Genomic DNA, 23,795 nt, shown 5'->3' on the forward strand with positions numbered 1-23,795 from the left:
AACACACTTGCTTAGGTATTAATGGTTTGAACAGCTGAACTCCATCATGTCTTTTTGAACATTAATGTGAGCTATTCTAATATTGCTCCTTTTGCTCAAGTAAAACAAACGGAGAGGGAAAAGGGAAGCAGGGTAACTCAAAATGGTGGCACTGATTTTAAAGCACAAGCTCCTCAGAATATTCTGCATGACCTTGTGGAGAGAGTGTTGGGCTGGGGCCTAGGTTAAGTTCCATGCTCAGCCATAAATAGCTCACTGGGTGGCCTTGGTTATGTCCCTCTTGTTAGTTCCATCTGCTTCATTCAGCTGGCCTTCAGATCCCTGGAGGAATGGTAGGATAAATAAATTTGTCATTCTTCAGCTGTAGAAAAAGTCATATTAGACTTTTAATTTATCTTCTCTTTTTTATTTCCTTTATTGTAAAGAAGTACTAATTGGACTAAGGTACGTATATTGTTACTGCATTAATACCAAATAACTTTTTTTAAGCCTCCCCTTAGTTTATAATAGTGAACTTTCAGTTAGAAAAAGGAGTGTGCACATCAAAATGTTTAAATCTGCATTGTAGGTACTTGCTTTTAAACCCAAGGAGACTGAAATTGAAAGGAGCTCTGTGAAACCTAATAGCCGAATGGGGTCATTGATTTCTTTCATGATCACCAAAATAATAATAGTAATGGATTCAAGAATGCGAGTCCAACCTCACTGCACATTTATTACAGCACGATGTGTTCTCTCTGAATAATGGTCATTTCCTTTCTTAAAGCCTGTGTTTCTAATACAGCACTGTCACTGTTGGATATTGCCGGCCAAGACGCACTAATAATACATTTCTGAATGGTACTTTGTAGGTTATGGTGGCCGAAGCCCTGAACATTTCCAGAGAAACCTATTTTGCAATATTAATGGATCGAGCTTGCAATGGACCTGTTCTAGTCGGCAGCCCTCAAGGTGGGGTTGATATAGAAGAAGTGGCTGCTAAGAATCCAGAACTCATCTTCAAGGTATCGAAATGTTGTTGCTGTGTTGCTTTTTAAAATGCATTTAAAAATGGGTGTTGCGTTTATTAAAAAAACAAAACTGGGTGGTTGAGTTCAAAATACCTCAAGGAAGCAGGGTAACTCAAAATTGTGGCATTGATTCTAACTTTTCTGAATGAGGATTGTATGAGCAATGGAGAATCACAGTGGAACTGTTGAGGGGGGAAAACGTAGTTACTCAACTTGAGACATCCTGCCAGTTCTCAAAGCCTGTGAAACACCATCTCCCTTTCGAAGCCTGTGAAACACCATTTCACCCAGTAGCTTGTTGGTTCATTTTTTTTTATTAATGGCCAACTTGCCTTTCAGGTGAGAAAATACTTTGGAGATCATTACAAAGATTGTCATTATCAGTCATCATGTTTATTACAAGTTTATACTTAAATACAGATGGACTTGATGCGGTCATGTTCTGACATTTTATGTGTGCATTTGCATTTGCACATGTATTGGATGTTCAGCTACAACTAATCCAGTCCATGTTGTTTATATCTTAGTACAGTACTTGGCAAACTGTGCTTTGAACTGGGTTTCAGTTCTGATTCTCAGGCAAATTACGATATTTGGTGACTTAAGTTTACCTGATTATGATGCAAGAACAAGTATTGTTATCGCAAATCAGGAAATACAACAGAATTTGAAGGTATCAGGGGTGAGAAATTCAAATCCTTGCCTATGTTTGTGTTAAATAGGCTTATGCTGCTTTACTTTTTAAGCAACATTCCTCTAAAACAGGGCCTTGCGAACTCCTGCCCAGCGGCCAGATCCGGGGTTTGGAGTAACCCTTCTGCCCTGTAAGCGTTGCTTACCATTCCTCTGCATTGCCACATGACTTCTAGTTAGATCAGGGGACTAGATTGGGGGCAGTTGCGCCTGCCCAGTTATCCTGTTGGGGAACAGTAAGCTCCAGTCTGAATGGGGACCGGTTTTCCATTATGAAGCAGTCGCAAGTTTGGCGACCACTGCTTTAACATGCTAGGATCAATTTATGCAATCAGAAATGCATAGTGGTAAATCTTTTTCTGAACTTTTACTACTTCAACCTGCAAGTAGTTCCATACTTTAATGGGGAAAAATCTCCATGCACAAAGAAATCTGGCAAGTCAGTCTTTTTTTTTTTTTTTTCCTAAATAGAGGGATTCTGCAGAGAGAGGGAGTGCTTTGAAACTTACATTCCCCCTATCATGCACCCTGAAGTGGCACAATCCGACAGTAGTTTTACCACTTCGTTCTACTGATCTATTCATTGGCAGCCCAATCCTGAGCTTCCCAGTGTGTGGGGCTGCAGCAGCACTGAAAATGGTTGCCGCTGCATCCTGTGTGCTCTTTGTCCCGACAGTGCTGGCGGCTCCTTGTCCCCTTTTGTCCCTTTCCCCCAGGTAAAACAAGTAGCCCCAGAATGGGGCTACTCGATTCTACAGTGACCCAAACGTTGGCATAGAATTAACAGCCTCTGTGTTGGGCTGGTGGCCTGACGTGGAGGCTCAGGATCTGGAGGGGTGAAAACCGCACCAGTTCTTCCTCCCACCCACTCTGCTCCCTCCCCCAGCGCACCTGCTTCTCTGTCCCCCCTCGCTCCAGAATGCCTCCTCCCCACCTCCCACATGCCCCCACCTACCTCTCCACTGCCACACGACTGCCAGAGCACTGGTGATCCACCGATGCTAGCCCAGCGCCTTATGCCTTATGGCACGTTTGCAACAGTGTGTACTGGCAGTGAACCAGCGCACACTGCATAGGATTGGGCCCTAAGTCAGTTGTTCCCGGACTTTTTAGCACCCGGACCACTTTTTAAAATGACACTCTCTCGCAACAATTTTCAACATTTTTCATCTCATGCACACTGATAAGGTGCTAAAATTGCCAAGGCACACCATTGGTATTTTGACCATTGACAAGGCACACACTTCTGGTAGGAGGCTCAAATCCCCCAATGGCCCTACTAACAAATGACCCCCCCAGCTCCTGTGGCACACCTGCGGACCATCCGTGGCACACCAGTGTGCCATGACACAATGGCTGCTCTATTGCGACCCACCTAGGTTTACCAGACTTTTAAAAAAGGAGTTCTAGAAAGAATATTTATGTATTTACTGAGTGACTGTCTGACTTACTTACTCGTATTCATAACAACAACAACCAGAAAAAAGACTCTCAAACATTTATCTCCCTGTATTTACACATGCTTGCAAACTGCTTGAGCTGAGTGAGTTCTTTGCAGATTAATTAGCAGCAACAGTATCTGATTTTTTAACAACTTGAGGGCTTGAGGCAATTTGATCTTTCCATCATCCTTTGGAGACCCACCAAAAACCCACAGTTTGGGAACCACTGCACTAAACCTTTCTTCTTATAGCAAGTAAATATTCCCTCCAATGCCACTAGCAGATTTATTAGTCATTCACGATGCAAATGGTTTTCTCATTGTTAACAATGCATGCGTTTCACTTTAGAGTTATCTATTATTTCGTATTACTGTGCTGGAACTGCTGATTGCATTATGACCTTCTCATAATGGCTACGGTACTAAAGCATTTATAATGAGACAGTAGCTTAATAACACAGAGTCCTATACATTTGGCGAACTAACAATACTGTACGTGTTGGTTGAGCTCTGCCAAAAAAAATACTGAATGCACATTTGAAAAGTACACAAATGGAGAAATATTACTGGGCCATGACACCATTGCTTTGGATCCCATCCAAAACTAGTCATAAAAATTAACAGACTAAGTATTCATCAACGCCATCTGTATAGTAATTAAAAGTGAAAACTGGTGTCAGATTGTCTTGTCAGCATGCCACCCTGAAAAATTATACCGGTTTGGAAGCACTCTCTTCTTGGCTGGCGTGGTAATTAAAACATACCCTATAGGCAACCGCTGTAGCCTCCGTCAGAAGGTTGACAGTTTGCCACATTTTAATTATTAATGTGCAAATATATATTAAAGCTTTTTTTTTTTACTTTTGAAGCTGCAAATCTGTTTTCAAACTCATAGTTATGTCTTTATGCACTTTATTGTAACAGGAAGAAGTAGATATCTTTGAAGGCGTGAAGGATGCCCAAGCACTGCGATTGGCAGAAAATTTAGGATTTCGAGGGACTCTGCAGCAGCAGGTAATTTTGAACCTGAATTGTATTCACGTGTAAGAGGCTTATTTTGTTAAATACGTCTCTGGCATTGAGGGAGCTTTTCAGTGGATGTAAGATTATGCCTACATAATTATGCCTATGGGACTTTGGTATCCACTGTTTTGACTCACCACTGATGTCAAAGTCCACCTTTAATGCCTTGTAACAAGGAAAAAAGCACCAAAATCCAATTTCCTACCTTTATGCTGTTAAATAATTAATTTCATTCCATTAGATTCCATGATTCACTCCATCTAGTGGCTGAATGCAGCATAGCGTCTATATATCAATGCATTCTGGAGTGACATTGAAGGAGCAAGAAACCTGGAAGTGGGTCTTTAAAGCTATTTTTCCACTGATTTGGTATCCATTTATTTTTTTATCCAATGGGGGTTCCGGAATGGAATTCCAGTGGATAACAAGGCACGACCAGTAGTTATTTTGCTGTTGAACCTGATATCGTCCTTTCCTTCATACACAGCATCCTCAATACTGTTGTCTCAAGGCATATCTTTCAAATCCCGTGACGGAAATGTAAAGATAACAAGAATATGTTACTGACAATAGCCTTTCTAGTGTCTTTGCTTTAGAAAATCAGTACAAAGTTCCTATTTTTTGCTGTTTTCTTGAAAAGTTGCACATTCCTGCTAAGGAGAAGGGGGTTCTATCACTGTAAACCAGTCACCAAGAAACTCCAACAAAGGATTGTATGAATGGAGAATTCCTCTAAATGCTGATTCACATACTGTTGCCTCTGTCTTCACACAGTCACCGTGGAGTTACATGCAACCGGGTTTTCACACTTCCATAAACGTGGGTCCTCGCAGTACAAGGCCCACATAGGATTGGACCCTGAGTGTAACCCTGTACTTTGCCTATATATGTGAATAGCTACCTTTTGTAATACTATGTAAAGTGCTGTAGTTGGAGACAGTTTTTAAATGAAAGTAGCACCCACCCACCATCTTTAATATTGGGTCAGCTGGCTTCAGCCAAGAGGAACTGCATGAGCTATAAGCAATATATCTCTCTCTACAGAGTGTACGAGGACATATGGAGTCTACTTGCTGATGTCTGCAATGTACTGAACCTATCTCCACATTCATTTTGCACATCATAATGATGATCATTTCTCTAATATGATATTAATAGCTAGTGTTCTTCTTTGGTGGATGCTTAATTTTTGGCCCTAGGAAGCTAATTCTGCAAATATATATATATTGTAATAGATCATAGTATCCACTCAGTTTTCATTGTATCATGGATAATCTATCTGTTTGTCTAAATGAGCAATCCACACCTGGACTTAAGCCAGTGCAGGCCCCCTGTGCTGTTGTCCAAGTGTCACAAACATAACACAAAGCATGTTGGTGAGCATAACTTGGAAGTTATGCTCAGAGGCTCACGCTGGCTCCTGGATGCCAAATCTGGATCCTGCGCCAGTGAGTTCATGCCAACCAACACAGACTGGTGCAGGAAGTGGGAGAAAATGGCGGGAGGGTGAAAAGGAGGTGAGGAGGTGAAGTTTTTGGTGGGGGAGGGTGGTCCAGGAGATGGACTGGGCCCAGGAGGGCAACAGGATCGACTGCGGCAGCGCAGGTAAAATCCTAATTCCCACTCTTGGCCCAATGAAGCTTACACAGGCTGCTCAGATTTGAACCAGTGAAATCGCTGTCGCAAATCCGAGTAGCCCCATCGAGGTGGCTGGGGCTCAACACGGGGTAAGGGAAAAAATATCCCTTTACCCCAAGTTGCCCTGCAGTGGGCACCTACTTTGCGCTGGATAGAGTTCAGGCCACTCGGCTGGGCTGTTCTAATGCAAGTTGATCATGCCATGAGACATTTATGGAGAAAAGGGGTGAAACCTACATGACGTTGACATGAACAGGTAAAGACTATTTTTAAATGGCAATCAAATGTTTCTCTTTTGGTGCTGCTGCAGCCTAATACAGCTCTTTTCAGCAATTTTGCTACTTTTATCTTGTGTTTTTTATTTTTTTATTTTTTTGCAATTTTTAGTATAAAAGAAAAGCTTACAATGTGATTAATCAACGCAAAACCAAATGCGGAGTCTTGGTATACATTTCTCTAAGATTTATCCTTATTTTCGAGTTCAAAATTGGAACATGAAATTGGAAGCCACCATGTCTGCGCAAATCATTTTGGAACTAGCCTAATCTTTCATTTGCTGCTATAGGAAGGGAGAGAGAGATGATGATGAATTGTTTTTTCCACAGAATTTTCCATATAATCAAAATGCCACTTTTGTAAAACCTTTGAATTTTTAATACACCACTTCTAATTAATTTTTATCCCAACTGTGCAATTAGCAAATGCATAATCATTAAGATGATTAACACCCATTTGAAGATTTAGCAGTATCTTTAATGAGAGAGAATTATTATTAAATCTTTCTAGCTTTGCATGTTCTAGCACTTAATTATTAGCACAATGCATGAGCTGCTTAACTAAACAACAGCTAATACATTTCTTCCCATGTGCTGTAACCTTTGCTGTGTGATTTACTGGAGCATGGAAACATAATGGCTACATCAGTACAATCAAAGGTCTATTTAATTTGGTCTTATCATAATCGTTTATATTCCCCAATATGCAAACACCAGAAGAATTCTAGTACTACAATAAAATTTGACTGTCTAACATGCCATGGAGTTATTCTGATACATTTTGATACTGTTTGCTAACTTTCTACTGGTTGGCAAACTGGCTACCTAGAGGCAGGCTGCCTCTGATTACCAGCTGCAGGGGAGGACACCGGGACGCAGATTGTGTCTGTTGTCTTGTGTGCTCCCTGGGGCATTTGGTGGGCCACTGTGAGATACAGGAAGCTGGACTAGATGGGCCTTTGGCCTGATCCAGCAGGGCTCTTCTTATGTTCTTATTCATTTTTAATCCTTCCCCCTCCCCCCTCTGGAGGGGGGCATCATCATCTAAAGAAGCATCATCCAGATTCTTTTCAAGCATTTATCTGGAGATTTCTTTTTCCTGAACTCATTCCATAGTTAAACCATATCCAATTGAGTTTTGCAGTATGTTTTTTTTTTTTTAAGTGAAATTGTTAATTCAAATTAATATTAGATTCATTTTTTTGGGGGGGGGAAGTTTTGTTTGTTTTATTTCTACCCCACCTCTCTCTCACACTCAAGGGCACTCAAGTCGGTTTACTGAGTAAAAACAGATACAAATTAAATTAAAACAATATTATAAACTTTATGCATAGAAGTACTAAACAGTTTTGGCAACTAAAGGAAAAATTCGTTTTTGGGCTATCAGGCCAGGTACACAAAAAAGGCTAAAAAAAATTTTCCAATATTTTGCCCAAACTATGTGGGACCTTCTCAAGGGAGTAGAAAAAACTATGATGCCACCTTAAAGCTCAAAATATATCTTTCTGCTTCCTGATAGTCTTAAACTGAGCCTCCTAATAACCTATTCCTTATTAAATCTTAAGAAATTGGTATTGCGGAGCACCGGCTTCCAGGCATGACTGAGAGTTTCCTCTTTTTGTTCATGTTGTTATAATGTTTGTGTATTTCGATGGCGTCTCTATAAATCCGTGCTTGGTATTTCTGTTCCCTCACCCAGACTGATTTGATGTCCCGTACTCCAAGTACGCTCAGCTACTGCTGACTTCTCAACTTGTCCCAGTCTACAAAATCTTTGGTGTTCCTTGATTCTGGTGTTGTCCGATCTCTTGGTGGTGCTGATGTAAATTTTGCCACACTCACACGGGATCCACACAGTTTTGGCAACTGTTCTGTGTGCATTTGTAAGTCTGTACAATTTGTCTGAGGTCAATGAAACTAAAATGTAGAATGGCTTACACTAGTATTAGATGCTAGTGTACCTAGCACCTAATAGGTGCTCAAACTTGATATCATTCCAGGAAGCAGGGAATAGTTACCTGCCCCAACACTATTTCCATCTTTTTCACCTTTTTTTGCTGTGCATATGGTTTTAATGCCAGGAGTGTAGCTACAAACGAACACTTCTGTTGCAGGGGAAATCATACTTTCACACACTCAGAACTTCAGAGTTGAGTTACAGGAAGTGTTTTCCTTCTTGTGACAGGTGAATTCATTCTTGTTGTGTGAGGGTGCTTCCCCCTAGAACTTTCCTCAGATTTTAGTACATCACTCAGGGGTACCACCACAGGCAAGCAGGGGTTTCTGAGCAGACAAGCCTTTTTGGAAAAGATTCCTTGAACATAGGAAGTTTGAAGACCACTGGGGTCAATTAAAGTCAATTACTTAAAATAAATGAAAATATTTGGAAATGATCACTCCTCTCCCAAAGAACATAAGAGCCCCACTGGATCAGGCCAAAGGCCCATCTGTCCATCTTTCTGTATCTCACAGTGGCCAACCAGGTACCACAGGGCCCAGTCCTACCCAGTTTTCTAGTGCCAGTGCTGCTTTACCTATGGGATATAAACTGCTTTCTGTGTTGGGGAGGCAGCCACAGAAGCATCCTCAAAGTATGGGAATATTTGTTCCCTTACCTTGGGCCTGCGTTGCAGCTGCACTGGTGCTGGAAAGTTGGATAGGATTGGACCCTCAGGGTGCACACAGGACAACAAGAGACCTGCATCCTGTTGCCACTCCCTTACACCTGACATTCTGAGGTAGCCTACTTCTAAAATCAGGAGGTTGCATATACCCATCATGGCTTGGAGTTCCTCAGATTAATTCCGCTCTGGGTAAATCAAGATTTTCTTTTGTCTGTTCTAATTCTCCCACTGCTCAATTTTAGTGGATGCCCCCTGCTTCTCTTCAACATGAAAAGATTTAGAGGTGAGAGAAACCATCTGGTACCAGAGTGTGGTCGCAGATGGGAGGTGGGAGAATCCATCTGGGACTCCCACATACTTTGATCTACTTCATTGGTGGCGGTAACCTCACTGTGGAGTATCCCCAAGAAAAATTTGCCTGGCCCCGCGCAGCATGTTTTTGAATGGGCAGCAAATACGGTTATATTTCTGTGCATGGCTTCAGGCTGTTTCTCTTAAAAACAACCACTGCTAATCTTGTTTTATTGTTGTGAGTTTTATTCCATTTTAGTTCTGTAATTTTGTGGCTTGTAGGCCACTTGGAGTATATTTTTGGAGGGGAGGGGGGCTATTAACCAGAAATAAACAGATTTACCATGGTTTCTTAGGGTGCAATTAGAGAGCTAAATTGAGGAGGTGCCACTGAGTTCCCTGTACTATAACCACCAAGTGTGAATTGCACATTATGACAGAGAGGAAGGAAAGATTTAAAAGGCTCAACTGATCACACATTTAAATTGTCCGGATCAGTGTTTCCCAAACTATGGGTCGGAACCCACTAGGCGGGTTGCGAGCCAATTTCTGGTGGGTCCCCATTCATTTCAATATTTTATTTTTAATGTATTAGACTTGATGCTCCCATGGTATGTGACTGCATTTGGGGAAATGTACTTTTAACCTGTACTTTTAACAAGCTACTATGCATATTCTTTTAACAATGATAGTCAATGGGACTTACTCCTGGGTACGTGTGGGTAGGATTGCAGCCTAGAATGGTTAGAAAATTCCCTGCTTGATGATGTCACTTCCTATCAGGACATCTCTTCCGGTGGGTCCTGACAGATTCTCATTCTAAAACGTAGGTCCCAGTGCTAAATGTATGAGAACCACTGGTCCAGATATTAAATTGGACAGATTTCTGGAGGAAAAGTCCATCACAGGTTACAAGCCATAACAGGTATGTGCAACCTCCTGATTTTAGAAGTAGGCTATCTCAGAATGCCAGATGCAAGGCAGTGGCAACAGGATGCAGGTATCTCGTTATCTTGTGTGCTCTCTTGAGACATCTGATGGGCCACTGTGAGATACAGGAAGCTGGACTAGATGGGCCTTTGGCCTGAACCAGTGGGACTCTTTTTATGTTCTTATGTCACCCCCAAGTTCTGGTTGTCCCTTTTGGCTTTTTAGAAACCAAATCAGATTAGCAAATATGCAAAAGTTGTTGAGGAAAGTTTAGACTTTGTCACACACCGGCAATGCTTGAAGCAAAACAAATAAACCCAAGTTTTCTGAGCAAATAACCTAATTTTTCAACTGTTGTTTCTGGCGTGAAAGTAGCATTTTGATGTCAGAAGGGAAGCCTTTATGTATTTTCCAAACAGATTCAGCAACTAATCTGCATTTTTCAGCTGCATATTGCTTCACAGTTTCTGAATTTAGTCTCATTAAGGTAATCACTTTAACTTCAATATCAGCATAATGTATTCATTATGAACTCTCAAACTTGGTTCATTGTACTTAAATTAAGTTTGTCTGAATTAATGATGCTGTTCTCTCTTACTGCAAGGGCCTATTTAGTGCACTTTGGAGACCGAGCCTTTATGTCACGTTTTGACAATGTTTTGCAGCAACTTTCGAAGTGTTTTGGATTGTGACATGGGCGGCTGATTTAAAAGGAATATATGGCATTTCTGTTTAATAAAGGAATGTTAATTTTTCTTAACCTCTTTTAGCTTATTGGCACACAAAATGAAAGCTTTTAGGGGATTTAATTTAGGATAATTCTTTATTTTTTCTTCCCCCTTGGTTTTCTTTTGTTCAGTAACAGAACATGTTTTCAAATTTAGGCTGCGGATCAGATTAAGAAGCTGTACAATCTTTTCCTGAAAATTGATGCCACTCAAGTTGAAGTGAATCCCTTTGGTGAAACTCCAGAAGGACAAGGTATTTGATTATATAAGAAAAGGAACAACAGCATATTGATCTAACAGAGAAATGAGACTCGCAGCCCAATCCTATTCACTCCCCCCCTCCGGCTGATGCAGTAGCACCAAAATGGCTACCTTTACATCCTGTGGGGCGGTGCAGTTGGAGAGGCCTGCTCTGAGTAAGAGAATAATTGTTCCCTCTCTCGAGTTAAGCCTCCACAGTGCAATGGGGGGGGGGGGTATTTAGTGCAACCAAAGCTGCCTCCTCCCTGCCCCCAACCTGCCAACCCCCCCCATTGCCACCTTTTCCCAACCTCCATACCCCCTGCCTTTCCCTGCCATGGTGTCATCATCTGCTTGCCCCAGAGTGCGCTGGAAGGCTCTAGCCTTCACATTGGTGGTCCAGCAGCGCACAAGTTTGTACTCTGCGGGGGTGGCATCTACGACTGACACTGGCTGCTTGATGGCAGTCAGCACTAGTGGAACGTCCATCCCCCCAGCTGTTTGGCCCAGTTAGGGCTGAGCCGTCACCTTAGTAGTAGTGTTTGATACTGCAGCCTAGTGTAGATGGAACATTACCAATCTTTCAAATAACATTAGGAAACTGGAAACACTTGGTAGTTTAATACAAACCATTCCCTTCTGTCTTCCCATCTCCCCTGCAAAATCCCATTTTCTTTCCATGATTTGTCTTTCTATGATTTCTTGAATGCTCAGGGTGTGAGATTATCATGGTGGCAGGCTCTTTACACACATACAGGGACACTCTACAAATATTGTAATGAGCAACTTATTCATGCTCATTACAATATTTGTAGAGAGTCCCTGTATGTGTGTAGTTACTGTGCATGGAGGGTTATCTCTACTCATAGACATGCTTTTGCCTCCCTTCCCCCATCCTCATACTCAAGAACTCTGGATGCTTGAGCATGCCAATGATCAAGTCTATCACCTGTCTTTATAACTATAGTTTGAAATGCGCTTTACGTATGTATTTGGTCAAATAGTGAACACTGCTCTTCATTTAAATTTAAATCTCAGTTGTACTGAATTACAGTACTACATAGTCTCTCAAGAAAAGTCTGCCCTCTAGAAGTTATTTATTCATGTAAAATGTTTATCCCCCTTCTTCTTGAAAGCAGGGCAGTTAGTTGCCATCTTTTTTTTTTTTCCCCCCAAGTAGCAAAATGTTGTACAAACATTTGTAGAATATGACCTGTTCTTCCAACACTTGTGGTTCTGTGACTGCTGAACTCTTTCTAGCCAGCTAAATGCATTGCTTTGCCAATTACATGAATTGCAGTAGGATTACCCCCTTGAGGGTCTTTGGTAAACCCAGTGGTGTGAATATAAAATCTAAAAACATTAAGTTCGTAAATCAGAATGACATGAAAAATGTTCCTAAATTAAAGAAGGAACCATTCATGGCCTCATTGATTTAACATTTAAAGTAATATTGCTATGTTTTTGTTCCCAAATACAAAATCATAGCATCCATTGCAGCCCACACTATTGTCAACAAATTGCATAATCTTGTCCAGTAAATTTTTTAGCTAGTCAATAAGTAAACTTGTTACATTAGTGAACTAAATAGAATGTTCTGGACTTTGGAATGAAATTCTCTTGTTCTTTAATAACTCTTAAAAGCCATAGATCTTTAGTGATGCAAACAAGATATATTTTCCTTTTGCCTTAAGGATCTCTTTATCTGGACACAAAATGATATATTAGTACAGTGACTTTTTGAAAAAGCAAAAAAGTCATAAACATAATTCATTTACTGTGTAACATATGACAATAATTCAGAGATTGAATTACAGTTGTGATCAAGTGTGTGTTTGTTTTTTGAACTGTAATGTACAATAGTCAAATTAAACTGAATTATGGGGAAAAATGATTAATGACTAAACTTTATAAATGTTGCCTCAATACATAAGCCATTTTTCTCCCCCAACCCCATTCAAATAAACCCGATGGCATTTTAGATAGATTTGCAGCATTTCAACAGCAGTAGAAAGAATGAAATATTATTTGTTTATTATTTGTAAAATATTATTTAATATTATCAAATCATACTATATAGTTGGATTCTAAGCCCTCCAAGATATGCCATAACAGCATATAAATTAATGCAGGATCCCTGTCCCTCGTTACATGTAGTAACTCGCATTGATACCAGTGGAACTTCAAAATGTATAATGATTGATTTCATCCTTATCCTTGCACGATTCCAAACTAAATCCTGGTAACAAGAGATCACCCCTGTGCTAAGTGGGATATACCGTTCTCATTGGTACCATATCAGCCAGAACGTACTTTTCTTGTTGGTGCAGTACTAACCAGAGATTTTTTTTTCACACTACCAGAATGACCCCAGTCCGCTGAACACAGGCCCCAACAAACTCTCAAGAACGAAGCCCCCCCCCCCAGCTGACAAGGAAACTGTTTTGAGCCCTATGGAAAGCGAAACTGAACCACATGAATGCTCATTAATGAGTAGGCAATAATGTATCTGCTTTTATTGAAGGCCAAGTAAAGGGAAGCACAAGACCATCAGAATGGTCACAATTCAATGAACGTGGAGCTCAACAAATGCTCCAGAAAGCAGTCCGTCCCCCCAAGTAAAAAGAATAAAAATAGATATTTGAACTGCAGGTAAAGTGTTTTTTTGTTGTTGTTGTCTCAGGGCACAATCCTAACTCCTTATGTCAGTGCTTTCCAGCACTGACATAAGGGCAATGCAGCTCTGAGGTCAGGGAACAAACATTCCCTTCCTTTGAGGAGACCTCTGTGAGTGACACCCAACTGCAGGATGCAACACATGTCCCATTGCCACTGCTATGCCAGTGCTGGAAAGAGTTATAAGGGGTTAGGACTGCACCCTCATTAACATAAGTGGGTCCTGATAGAGAGTTATTTTACAGAGTGGGTCCTGGTGCTAAAACGTTTGGGAACCATTTTTTTAAGCTATGGTTAGTAGCCCCTAAGCAGATATTCTGTCCTACATTGGTTTTGGGTAGAAGGAGGAGGGCAGAATTGGCCTTGCACTGTCTTTTCATCTCACCTTATGCTATTTCATTTCATCCCATCTGGTTCAGCCTTGAATTCACCGTCCTCTACAGTTAAGTACAAGTGGGACCTCGGTATCTGCAAGGATCCATTCTCAGACCCCCCCTCCCCCCCGATACTGAAAATCGCAGATAAGCAAATTCACAGTTTTTGACCACTTAACCTCCAAAGGTGACCAAAGCTCTGCTCCAGTCACCACCAGAGAGCTTTCTGAAGCCTGCAGAAGTTGCAAGTGTCCACCTGCAGCCTCTGCAAGCTTTAGAATACCTCCTAGTGGCAAAAAACCCCATGCGACTTCCTGTTTAAAAAGGTCATTTCCAGTTTTAACGAGAAACCAAAAGTTGCAGAGGGATTTTTTCCTCTAGGAGATAGTCTGAAGCCCGCAGAGGCTGTGGGCAGATGCACGCAGCCTCTGCGGGCTTCAGAAAGGCTTTTAGAGGTGACTGGAGTGCAGCCTTCACTGAGTTCATGTTGGGCTATGTCTGGCTCATTGCAGGTCCAGGTGACCCACATTGAACCATATCTGCGGACAGAAAATCTACAAATAAGTAGGTGCAACCTGTACTTAATGATCTGCATTTATAAGTCATTTTCTGTTCCAGTTATGCTTCCAATGAAATGGAAGATTCGTTAACCGAACCCATTTGATTGAACGTGAATTTCACTGACTGAACAGATGTGCAGACTAACTATGATAGCCAACCCTCTAGGACTGACCTGGAGTCTCCAGGAATCCAAACTGATTTTCAGGTAACTACTGAAAGCAGTCCTGGAGTTTTTAACAAGGCTGCCTCGGCTTCCTAACATAATGTCATGCTATCCAGGAATAGCTTCAGTCAGTGTTGACAACCTCAAGTCTAATCGGTTTTGAACATGGCACATGTGAGGGATCACTGGCGGTCCTAGAGGCCGGCAAACAGGAGGAGGAGGGGAATATAGAGGAAGAGGGGAGGGGGAGGTTCTGTTGTGTAGATGAGATAGCAAAAAAAAAAATGCTTCAGCAGAACATCGGATAGCAGCCAGTTCTAGAATTTTTTTTTTTGGGGGGGGGGGATATTGACAATGTACGTAAGCCCAAATTGTTAGGTTTGGTTTTTAGAGAATTATGTTTATTCTATTTTGTTTGAACAACTAATATTCTGCCTGTCTGCAATCCACTCTAGGCAGTGTGCAAAATTTAAAGCAACATAATTAAATTCATTAAAATCCGTACATAAGAACATAAGAACAGCCCCACTGGATCAGGCCATAGGCCCATCTAGTCCAGCTTCCTGTATCTCACAGCGGCCCACCAAATGCCCCAGGGAGCACACCAGATAACAAGAGACCTCGTCCTGGTGCTCTCCCCTACATCTGGCATTCTGACTTAACCCATTCCTAAAATCCGGAGGTTGCGCATACACATCATGGCTTGTACCCCATAATGGATTTTTCCTCCAGAAACTCGTCCAATCCCCTTTTAAAGGCGTCTAGGCTAGACGCCAGCACCACATCCTGTGGCAAGGAGTTCCACAGACCGACCACGCGCTGAGTAAAGAAATATTTTCTTTTGTCTGTCCTAACCCGCCCAACACTCAATTTTAGTGGATGTCCCCTGGTTCTGGTATTATGTGAGAGTGTAAAGAGCATCTCCCTATCCACTCTGTCCATCCCCTGCATAATTTTGTATGTCTCAATCATGTCCCCCCTCAAGCGTCTCTTTTCTAGGCTGAAGAGGCCCAAACGCCGTAGCCTTTCCTCATAAGGAAGGTGCCCCAGCCCCGTAATCATCTTAGTCGCTCTCTTTTGCACCTTTTCCATTTCCACTATGTCTTTTTTGAGATGCGGCGACCAGAACTGGACACAATACTCCAGGTGTGGCCTTACCATCGATTTGTACAACGGCATTATAATACTAGCCGTTTTGCTCTCAATACCCTTCCTAATGATCCCAAGCATAGAATTGGCCTTCTTCACTGCCACCGCACATTGGGTCGACACTTTCATCGACCTGTCCACCACCCCCCCAAGATCTCTCTCCTGATCTGTCACAGACAGCTCAGAACCCATCAGCCTATATCTAAAGTTTTGATTTTTTGCCCCAATGTGCATGACTTTACACTTACTGACATTGAAGCGCATCTGCCATTTTGCTGCCCATTCTGCCAGTCTGGAGAGATCCTTCTGGAGCTCCTCACAATCACTTCTGGTCTTTACCACTCGGAAAAGTTTGGTGTCATCTGCAAACTTAGCCACTTCACTGCTCAACCCTGTCTCCAGGTCATTTATGAAGAGGTTGAAAAGCACCGGTCCCAGGACAGATCCTTGGGGCACACCACTTTTCACCTCTCTCCATTGTGAAAATTGTCCATTGACACCCACTCTCTGCTTCCTGGCCTCCAACCAGTTCTCAATCCACGAGAGGACCTGTCCTCTAATTCCCTGACTGTGGAGTTTTTTCAGTAGCCTAAGCATAGGCTTAGGCTCCGTAATCAAAGCAGAACTGATAAGGCCATGATAAAACAACTGGAAGTTGAAAAACTCCCTGTAATGTCCATAGCGGGAGGAGGCCCCTTCCCTAGGGTTACAAGCGAGCGCGAGGGGCTTACCCGGTCGATGAACGATGGTCGGCGGCTAATTAATGGATGGGAGGCGGGTATAGTTGCTCGACACAGGCAGTTTAATAGCGTCACCTGTTTTACATTCATATGGACTGTTACATCACAGACCACCATACATCATGCTGACTTGTGTCGTCGGCATCTGGTGGGCTCTGGACCCTACCCGTTCCTTGGCTTTATCAGCACCAGCTTTCCGGCCCGCGTCCCTTGGCCAGGGGTCAGGGCTCTTGAAGGATGCAACCCTGCTGGTCGGGGTCAGGCTGTCGGGCCTTAGGAGGGCCCCTGATGTCTCCGTGCTAGCTCCCCAGCCAGCTGGCCCCCACAGGGTATGGTTGGTTCCAAGCCCCTGTCTCAATGACCCCATCTCCCTAGGGGTCACCTTCTGTGTCCAGGCAGGTCCTGGGTCAGGGAAGGCTGTCTCCCAGCCTCCTCTCTCCAGAGCGGACGTCCACCCCTCCTTCTGGAGGCCTCTCTCTTTTCCCTTAAGCAGGGATGAGACTCTCCCTCTGGCTTTCCTTGGGTCTTGCTCCCCTCTGGAGAGGAGCTACCTACCTCTTCCCTCTCCAGGTTCCTTATGAGGCCTCTCCCTGGTTGGGCCGGCCCCACCCCTCCTAACCATGTACCTGCTTGTTGTTCCCAGCTGGTCCTTGTTCCTCCTCCCAGGTAGGTGCTCTGTAAGGGACCCCAGTCCTGAGAGTACTTGGGGCTTACTCCCGAGGAGGCCTCTACCCCAGAGGAGATCCCTGCTCCTGGGGAGCTCCTGGCCACCTGGGCTGGGCCCAGGTGACACTCCCATAAGTCATTAGGATGCCTGCATAAATATCAGAGCTTGGCAGTGCTTCCCAAACATGTGTGGGCTTCAGCTCCTATAGGTCTTTCTGGAAAGAACATTTAGGGCGCAATCCTAACCCCTTATGTCAGTGCTTTCCAGCACTGACATAAGGGCAATGCAGCTCTGAGGTAAGGGAACAAACATTCCCTTACTTTGAGGAGGCCTCCGCAAGTGACACCCAACTGCAGGATGCAGCACATGTCCCATTGGCACCGCTATGCCAGTGCTGGAAAGCACTGACATAAGGGGTTAGGATTGCGCCCTTAGATACTGCAGGACCATCACTAAAAGACTCACATACCATATTGTCAGATACCCTCTTCCCAGCTAGAACTTCCATAGTTGGAGCTGAATCTTCAGCCTCTGGTCTGTCAAGGCACATTGAAGCAAAATCCCTAGCTGGGATTCTAGCATTCTCATGTGCAGTAACTGAACTGCAGTAACTGTTCTTGAAGTGTCTTTCTCATCACAAACAAGACTGATGCTTCTGTATGCTCCCCTTCTTGATCCTCCAGCCTCTGTCTGAGTAGCCAGAGCATGAGCAAGAAAGTACAAGTCAAGATGAGTTTCCACAGTAGGCAGGCAGCGAAGAAAAGGGAGCATCCTTAGGTCTATCTGACAGAGGTGGAAAGAACCTGACTGGATCAGGCCAAAGGTCCATCCAGTCTAGTTTCCTGTATCTCACAGTGGCTCAGCAGATGCCTCAGGGACCACACAGGACAACAAGATATCTATATCTGTTGACACTCCCCTGCACCTGGCCTTCTGAAGTAGCCTACTTCTAAAGCCAGGAGTTGCACATACGCATCATGACTTGTGACCGGTGATGGACTCTTCTTCCAGAAATTCGTCCAATCTCCTTTTAAAGGCACCTAGGCCAGGTTCCATCACCACTTCCTGTGGCAAGGAGTTCCATATATTAAGAATACCAAAGAGAGAGAGAGAGAGAGAGAGAGAGAGAGAGAGAGAGACTTTATTAATAATTAAGGCTGAGGAGGAGAGCATCAACGCACTCTAGTTCTATATGCTCCTCTCTATTTCTCCTCTTCCTGTACTTCCCCAGAGACCTTGAGGCATTCAATCTGAGTCCAGTTCCTCTCATTCGAGCATTTTTCTCCTCACACCCCATCTCCAAGGCAGCCTAAGACCTCTCCAATGGTTTCTCAGACTTGTCCTTCTATTCCTCCCATCACATTGTCCCTCATTCTCAAGGCAAACCCTCTGAATGTGTACACGCACAGGCATATACTCCTCACTTTCACTCTGTCTTTCACCTCGAACAGCGTGCCTTGCTGATTGTCCACCCCAAACTAATGTTCAAAGCTTCAGTGTGCATAAAAGCAAAATATTAATGTTCGTGAGACAGCCTTATGCTTTGTAAAAGGCAGTGGAGGACGATAGTGTTAACACTTTGTGAACCACTATTTGCACTTAGATTTCATTGTTGTTGGGCATCAGCTGGTACAAAATATTGTTAAATAATGGAAATCATTCAGAAGATTTTAAAAGATATACAATTTGGGAAGCACTGGAGATGCTGCCCAAGCTCATCATTAGCTTGTTCGTAATAGGAATTTATCTGCTCCAGAGAAATATGTGAATACTATTTTCCTCAAAGTTCTGGCCCGGAATGAAAAACAAGACCTTTCTCATGCATGTAAAGTAGTTCTTTACTGCAATTTCTTTTTCATCCAAGTCCTGGACAGCAATTGCTGCAAACGCCTCCAAGGGTTTTTTTTACTTTACTTTAACATGGATTAAAGTACTAAAAATCAGCGAGCAAGCCCAGCAGTACTCTCAAGTCCTGCTGCCTTGCTGTGAGATACTGCTTTGGCCACCGTTGTTAGGAGGAGATTCATCCCAAGGAGTTACTTTCAGAGCATTAGAGTTTTAAGTTGTACAGGCATCCACTGCTTAACAATGGTTTGCTTAATGATGGACCGCATATATGACGGTGGCCAAAGCACAATAAAGATGCTCTTAATGAGGCAATCACGTCTTCCATAGCCTGTCAAAATATTGATATTGCAGCATTCAGTGTCTTGACAACAGTCATTGATATGGAATGAAGACTCTTCAGTTTAGTTTCCATTTTCCGTCTCTGCTTCCATTGTTCAGTAAGTAGATGTTCAAGGTGAGGCATATCATAGGCAGAAGCTGACACCTGCTTGGCCTACGGCAAACTGTGTAGTGATCTCTGCTGTTTTAAGTGCCTTTGGTGTGTGTGCACAAAAAAATGCATTGATTTTGAAGAGTAGAGGAATGTGCAATCTCAGTACTAAAGAGTGTGATTTTTTTTTTAAATGCAGTTCCGATTTTGAACTAACTATTCAGTGCCTATAACGCTTTGGTTTTATTTCTCTTTCATTTAGTTGTGTGCTTTGATGCCAAGATGAACTTTGATGACAATGCCGAGTTCAGGCAAAAAGAGATATTTGCCATGGATGACAAATCGGAGAATGAACCGATAGAGAACGAGGCTGCTCAATACGACTTGAAATACATAGGCCTTGATGGAAACATTGCGTGTTTTGGTGAGCAAAAAATATCTTTATAATGTTAAGGTCCAGTCAGGACCCAAGTACCATATGACTTGTTCCACATTCCCAAAGAAGCTTTAGACCAGTGGTATCAAACATAAGGTCCGGGGATTAGATGTCGCCTGCGAAAGCTTTCTATCTGGCCCTCAGGCTCCTCACTGCTGAGGTGTCACTGCTGAAAGGGCAGCCCCCATGATAACTGGACTCTCCCATATCTTGAAAATAAGATCAAGATTTGCATATTTTCTCTCTATCATTTGCAGTTAATGGGTTCCTTAGTGGGGAAAGAAGTGCTTTTTTCTGGTAATGGCCTGTTTAATGACGTCACTCCTGGCCCTCAGCAGGCATCATGAATGCTATTTGGCCTGCTGTATGAAACAAGTTTGACACCCCTGCTTTAGACCATCCTACATGTCACACTTTTCTTTTTATTAATTTTTTTTAATTTTTCCAAAAACAAAATAACAAACACACACCACACATAATACAATACATAAACACAATATTAGAGGGTGCAAGATATCATACATCACTATAACTAATAAATCATTACATATTTCCTAATCCAGTTCCTTTTCTACATTAGCCTCTTAATATCATTTATCATATCATATCATTTATAATATATCATATATATAATACATTCATCTAAATGCCCTATCTTATGCTTCTACAACTTTATTTTCAACCAAACATAAAATAATTTTCATTACTCAATCTATATCGGTTTCACTGTTGATCCAAGCTCTCTAAAAATCTGTCCATTTCCACCACGTTCATTATTTTCTCTATTAATTCATCTTTCATTGGGATTTTCGTGTCTTTCCAATATCTAGCATATGAAATCCTCACAAAAATTAATATCATAATCCAATATCTAACATACTAAATTCTAACACCTTTTAATATCCTAATGATTACATATATCATTTCTCTATCTATAACATCCAAAATTATATAACCTCATGACTGAATACATAAACATCCAAAACATTCACCTAAAATTAATTCTATTAAAATTATCTTCTAAAATTCTAGCATCTATTAATATCAAACTAAAATTTTTATACATATTACATATCACCTATAAAGCTTATATAAATTCTCATTGACTTCTAATAAGCTTTAATTTCTAACATACAAAATTAACACATTACTGTCTTTCTTTTTATCTATTCCCTTGTCTCCAACCTAAATATCCACAGGTCTGCCAAATCTCTTCTCTTCTCTAGACTTTAACTTTCCATCTTTTTTTTCTAATAAATTTCACATGAGTTCCTCTTAACAGATCACGGTTTAGTGTACTCGCTCTTCTTGCTAAATCAACATCTTGATGAGTCATCTCCTTCATTTGATCATTCCAATCTATGGCAGTTGGTTGAAGTATTTCTTCTTCCTTCACTTGATCAATCCAATCTGCATCAATTAGTTGAAGTATTTCTTCTCCTTTCTGGTCTGGTGACTTTTGACTCTTTTTCTTCCAAGCTATCTCCATTAACATAGTCTCTTCCAATTGTTTGTTTGGTCCTGTCTGTTTTGGATTTATCTTCCATTTCTTTGCTCTTTTGTTTATCCTGTCCTGTTTGTTGCGTATTAGACTCATTTGTCTGTTGAATTAAGATTTCCAGGCTAATTTGGATTTGTAAGTATCGATTTGCTTGTTGCTTTCCCATATCCAGTACTCTTTCCATAATCCTTTGTTTTTTCTCATGTGGTTTGAATATAACATCTTTAAGTTGCACACTAAGATCATTTAGTTGTGTAGTTAACATGTTCAAACTAACTTGAACCTGCAGATATTGATTTGTTTGTTGCTGTCCCATCGCCACTAATTTCTCTATATTGTCTTGTATTATCTGCTTCCATTCTGTCCCTTTCGGTTCCTCTTGTTTTAGTTTCCCCAAGCTGGACTCCGGGGCAGAAGAGCTCCTAACTTTCTCTCCTTTTCCTGTCAACCTTTTTCTTCCTTCTTATATCTTCTTTCTTCTTACTTCACTTGTCAAGTCCTGTTCTTGTCCTTGTATCTTTTTCAGTCCACTAGATGCCCCTGGTGTTCTTATTTTTGTTGTTTATATCTTATTTCTGTTATTTATATTTGTTTCTATGTCAACTGCATTCTTTTCCAGGTGATAATCAAAGGAATGTAAACAATCAACCACTTTTGCAAAACAAAAAAAATGCAGGTCTCCAGCCGCTCTCCACAGGCACTCCACAAGCTCTCCACAGGAAAACGAAACTGAACACTTCACAACAATAATTGTATTCCAAGACGGTTAATTTGTAATCCAGCAAATTTTAGATTTATAAAGTTAGAGTTATGCACTCATATTTCCATAACAGGCTCAGCAGATCTTCTCCAAAGCTTCTTCTCACATCAACAAATAAGCAGAGAAAGCCTCCCCCTCCTTCCTCTTCTTCTCCCAGGAGGGGGAAAGCCTGCCCCTCCTTCTCCTTCTCTCGGGCAGAAGCTTAATCAGGCAGTCAATTAGTCAGTTAATGCCAGACACACACAACACTCACTTGCTTCTTACAACTTCCTTCCCTGTTTGGAGCCTTCGGCTTAATTTCAACATTGAATCGTCACCATCACAGACATCGATGGCTGGGTTCCCTTGGAGAAAAAACAGTCCCTGGCCGAACCCTTCTTCTCCGAAACCATACACCATCAGTAGGATCAAGGCTTCTCCTGACCACTGATCCTCGGATCTCATCAGACCTGCGATTCTGGGAAGAAATAGCATGCTTTCCAAGAGCTTTCCAGGAGCTCAGAAGAACACGGCTACTCAGCCACCTCAGGCTCCGCCCCCCTCTACATGTCACACTTTTCTTGTAACAATAGTTATCTACAAGCAATGAAGCAATCACAAGAGGTTGTTATCACTTTTAGAAAATATTTTTCTTTGCAAAAGTTTGATTCATGTTTAGTGCTTGTCATTAAGGCCTAGAATGTTCCTAACACACACAAGTGTCATACCTCATGGAAGAGATTCCATACTAATCTCATATCCAACTATTTCATGGAGTAAACATAAATATTTAGCACCTCAGTTTACAAAGTATGCATTATTTTAACATGATTTTTTTCTAAATTTTTTCTGTCTAGTAAAAAGTAAAATGAACAAAAGACCCAAATCAGCCTATATGTTAATTAATAATAATATATTTGACTTAAGTGTTTCCTTAACAGATTTTTCTGAAAACCCATCTAGGAAAATAATAATTTTTTAAGAATTCTGACTGTTCACAATTTATAACACTTAGGTTTGTGCTCTTCCTGCTTGCTTGCATGATGGTGATAGAACCAGTTTGATGTGATGTTAATGAAATCAACATTTTAAAAGGATTTGTAGTTCCTTAAACCAGGAGCACCATCAAATTATATGCGAGACACATCCCGTCCGGATGGTGGGCTCTTGATCACTTCTAGTGAAACCTATATGGGAATTGCATCTTATTTATTTGTATATAAAAAGAAACCTGCTTTGTATAGAAACCATTATTTTAATGTGCTAGCCCATTTTCTTCTATATCACCCAGGTGAGCAATGTACTTGCTGTACGGTCGGCTTTTAATGTTGCTGAGATGCCAGCAAAATTTTAAAATAAAAATTAAAGCATGATCATCAAAAAGAATACCCAGTGGGGATTTTGGTTCAGAGGATGGATTGGGTTTTATAATGTTTTGCAACCAAGTGTTAGCTTTATGCCAAGGTTAATGAAATTAGATATGGTTCATAAATCTGCCAAGGGAATTAAGGGATCAGTGGGAAGTGAAGGAGACTGTAGGGAGGGTTTCTCCTGGTCCAAGAAAAGGGCTTGTCCTTAATTCCTTGGGAAAAATACCTACAAGCTTGATACATAAAAA

At 41.7% G+C, this 23,795-nt stretch overlaps 1 protein-coding gene across 1 annotated transcript in view; it reads left to right on the forward strand.

Annotated features, from left to right (window-relative positions):
• Positions 1 to 23,795, forward strand: part of SUCLG2 (succinate-CoA ligase GDP-forming subunit beta) — a 231,712-nt gene that overhangs the window by 121,084 nt on the left and 86,833 nt on the right. The window contains exons 5-8 of the mRNA XM_066616362.1: positions 852 to 1,004; positions 4,069 to 4,158; positions 10,810 to 10,906; positions 19,764 to 19,925. Coding sequence (XP_066472459.1) covers positions 852 to 1,004; positions 4,069 to 4,158; positions 10,810 to 10,906; positions 19,764 to 19,925 — 502 coding nt within the window. The remainder of the gene's footprint in view (positions 1 to 851; positions 1,005 to 4,068; positions 4,159 to 10,809; positions 10,907 to 19,763; positions 19,926 to 23,795) is intronic.

The sequence above is a fragment of the Tiliqua scincoides genome, chromosome 2, assembly GCF_035046505.1.
Source record: "Tiliqua scincoides isolate rTilSci1 chromosome 2, rTilSci1.hap2, whole genome shotgun sequence".
NCBI classification, from domain to species: domain Eukaryota; kingdom Metazoa; phylum Chordata; class Lepidosauria; order Squamata; family Scincidae; genus Tiliqua; species Tiliqua scincoides.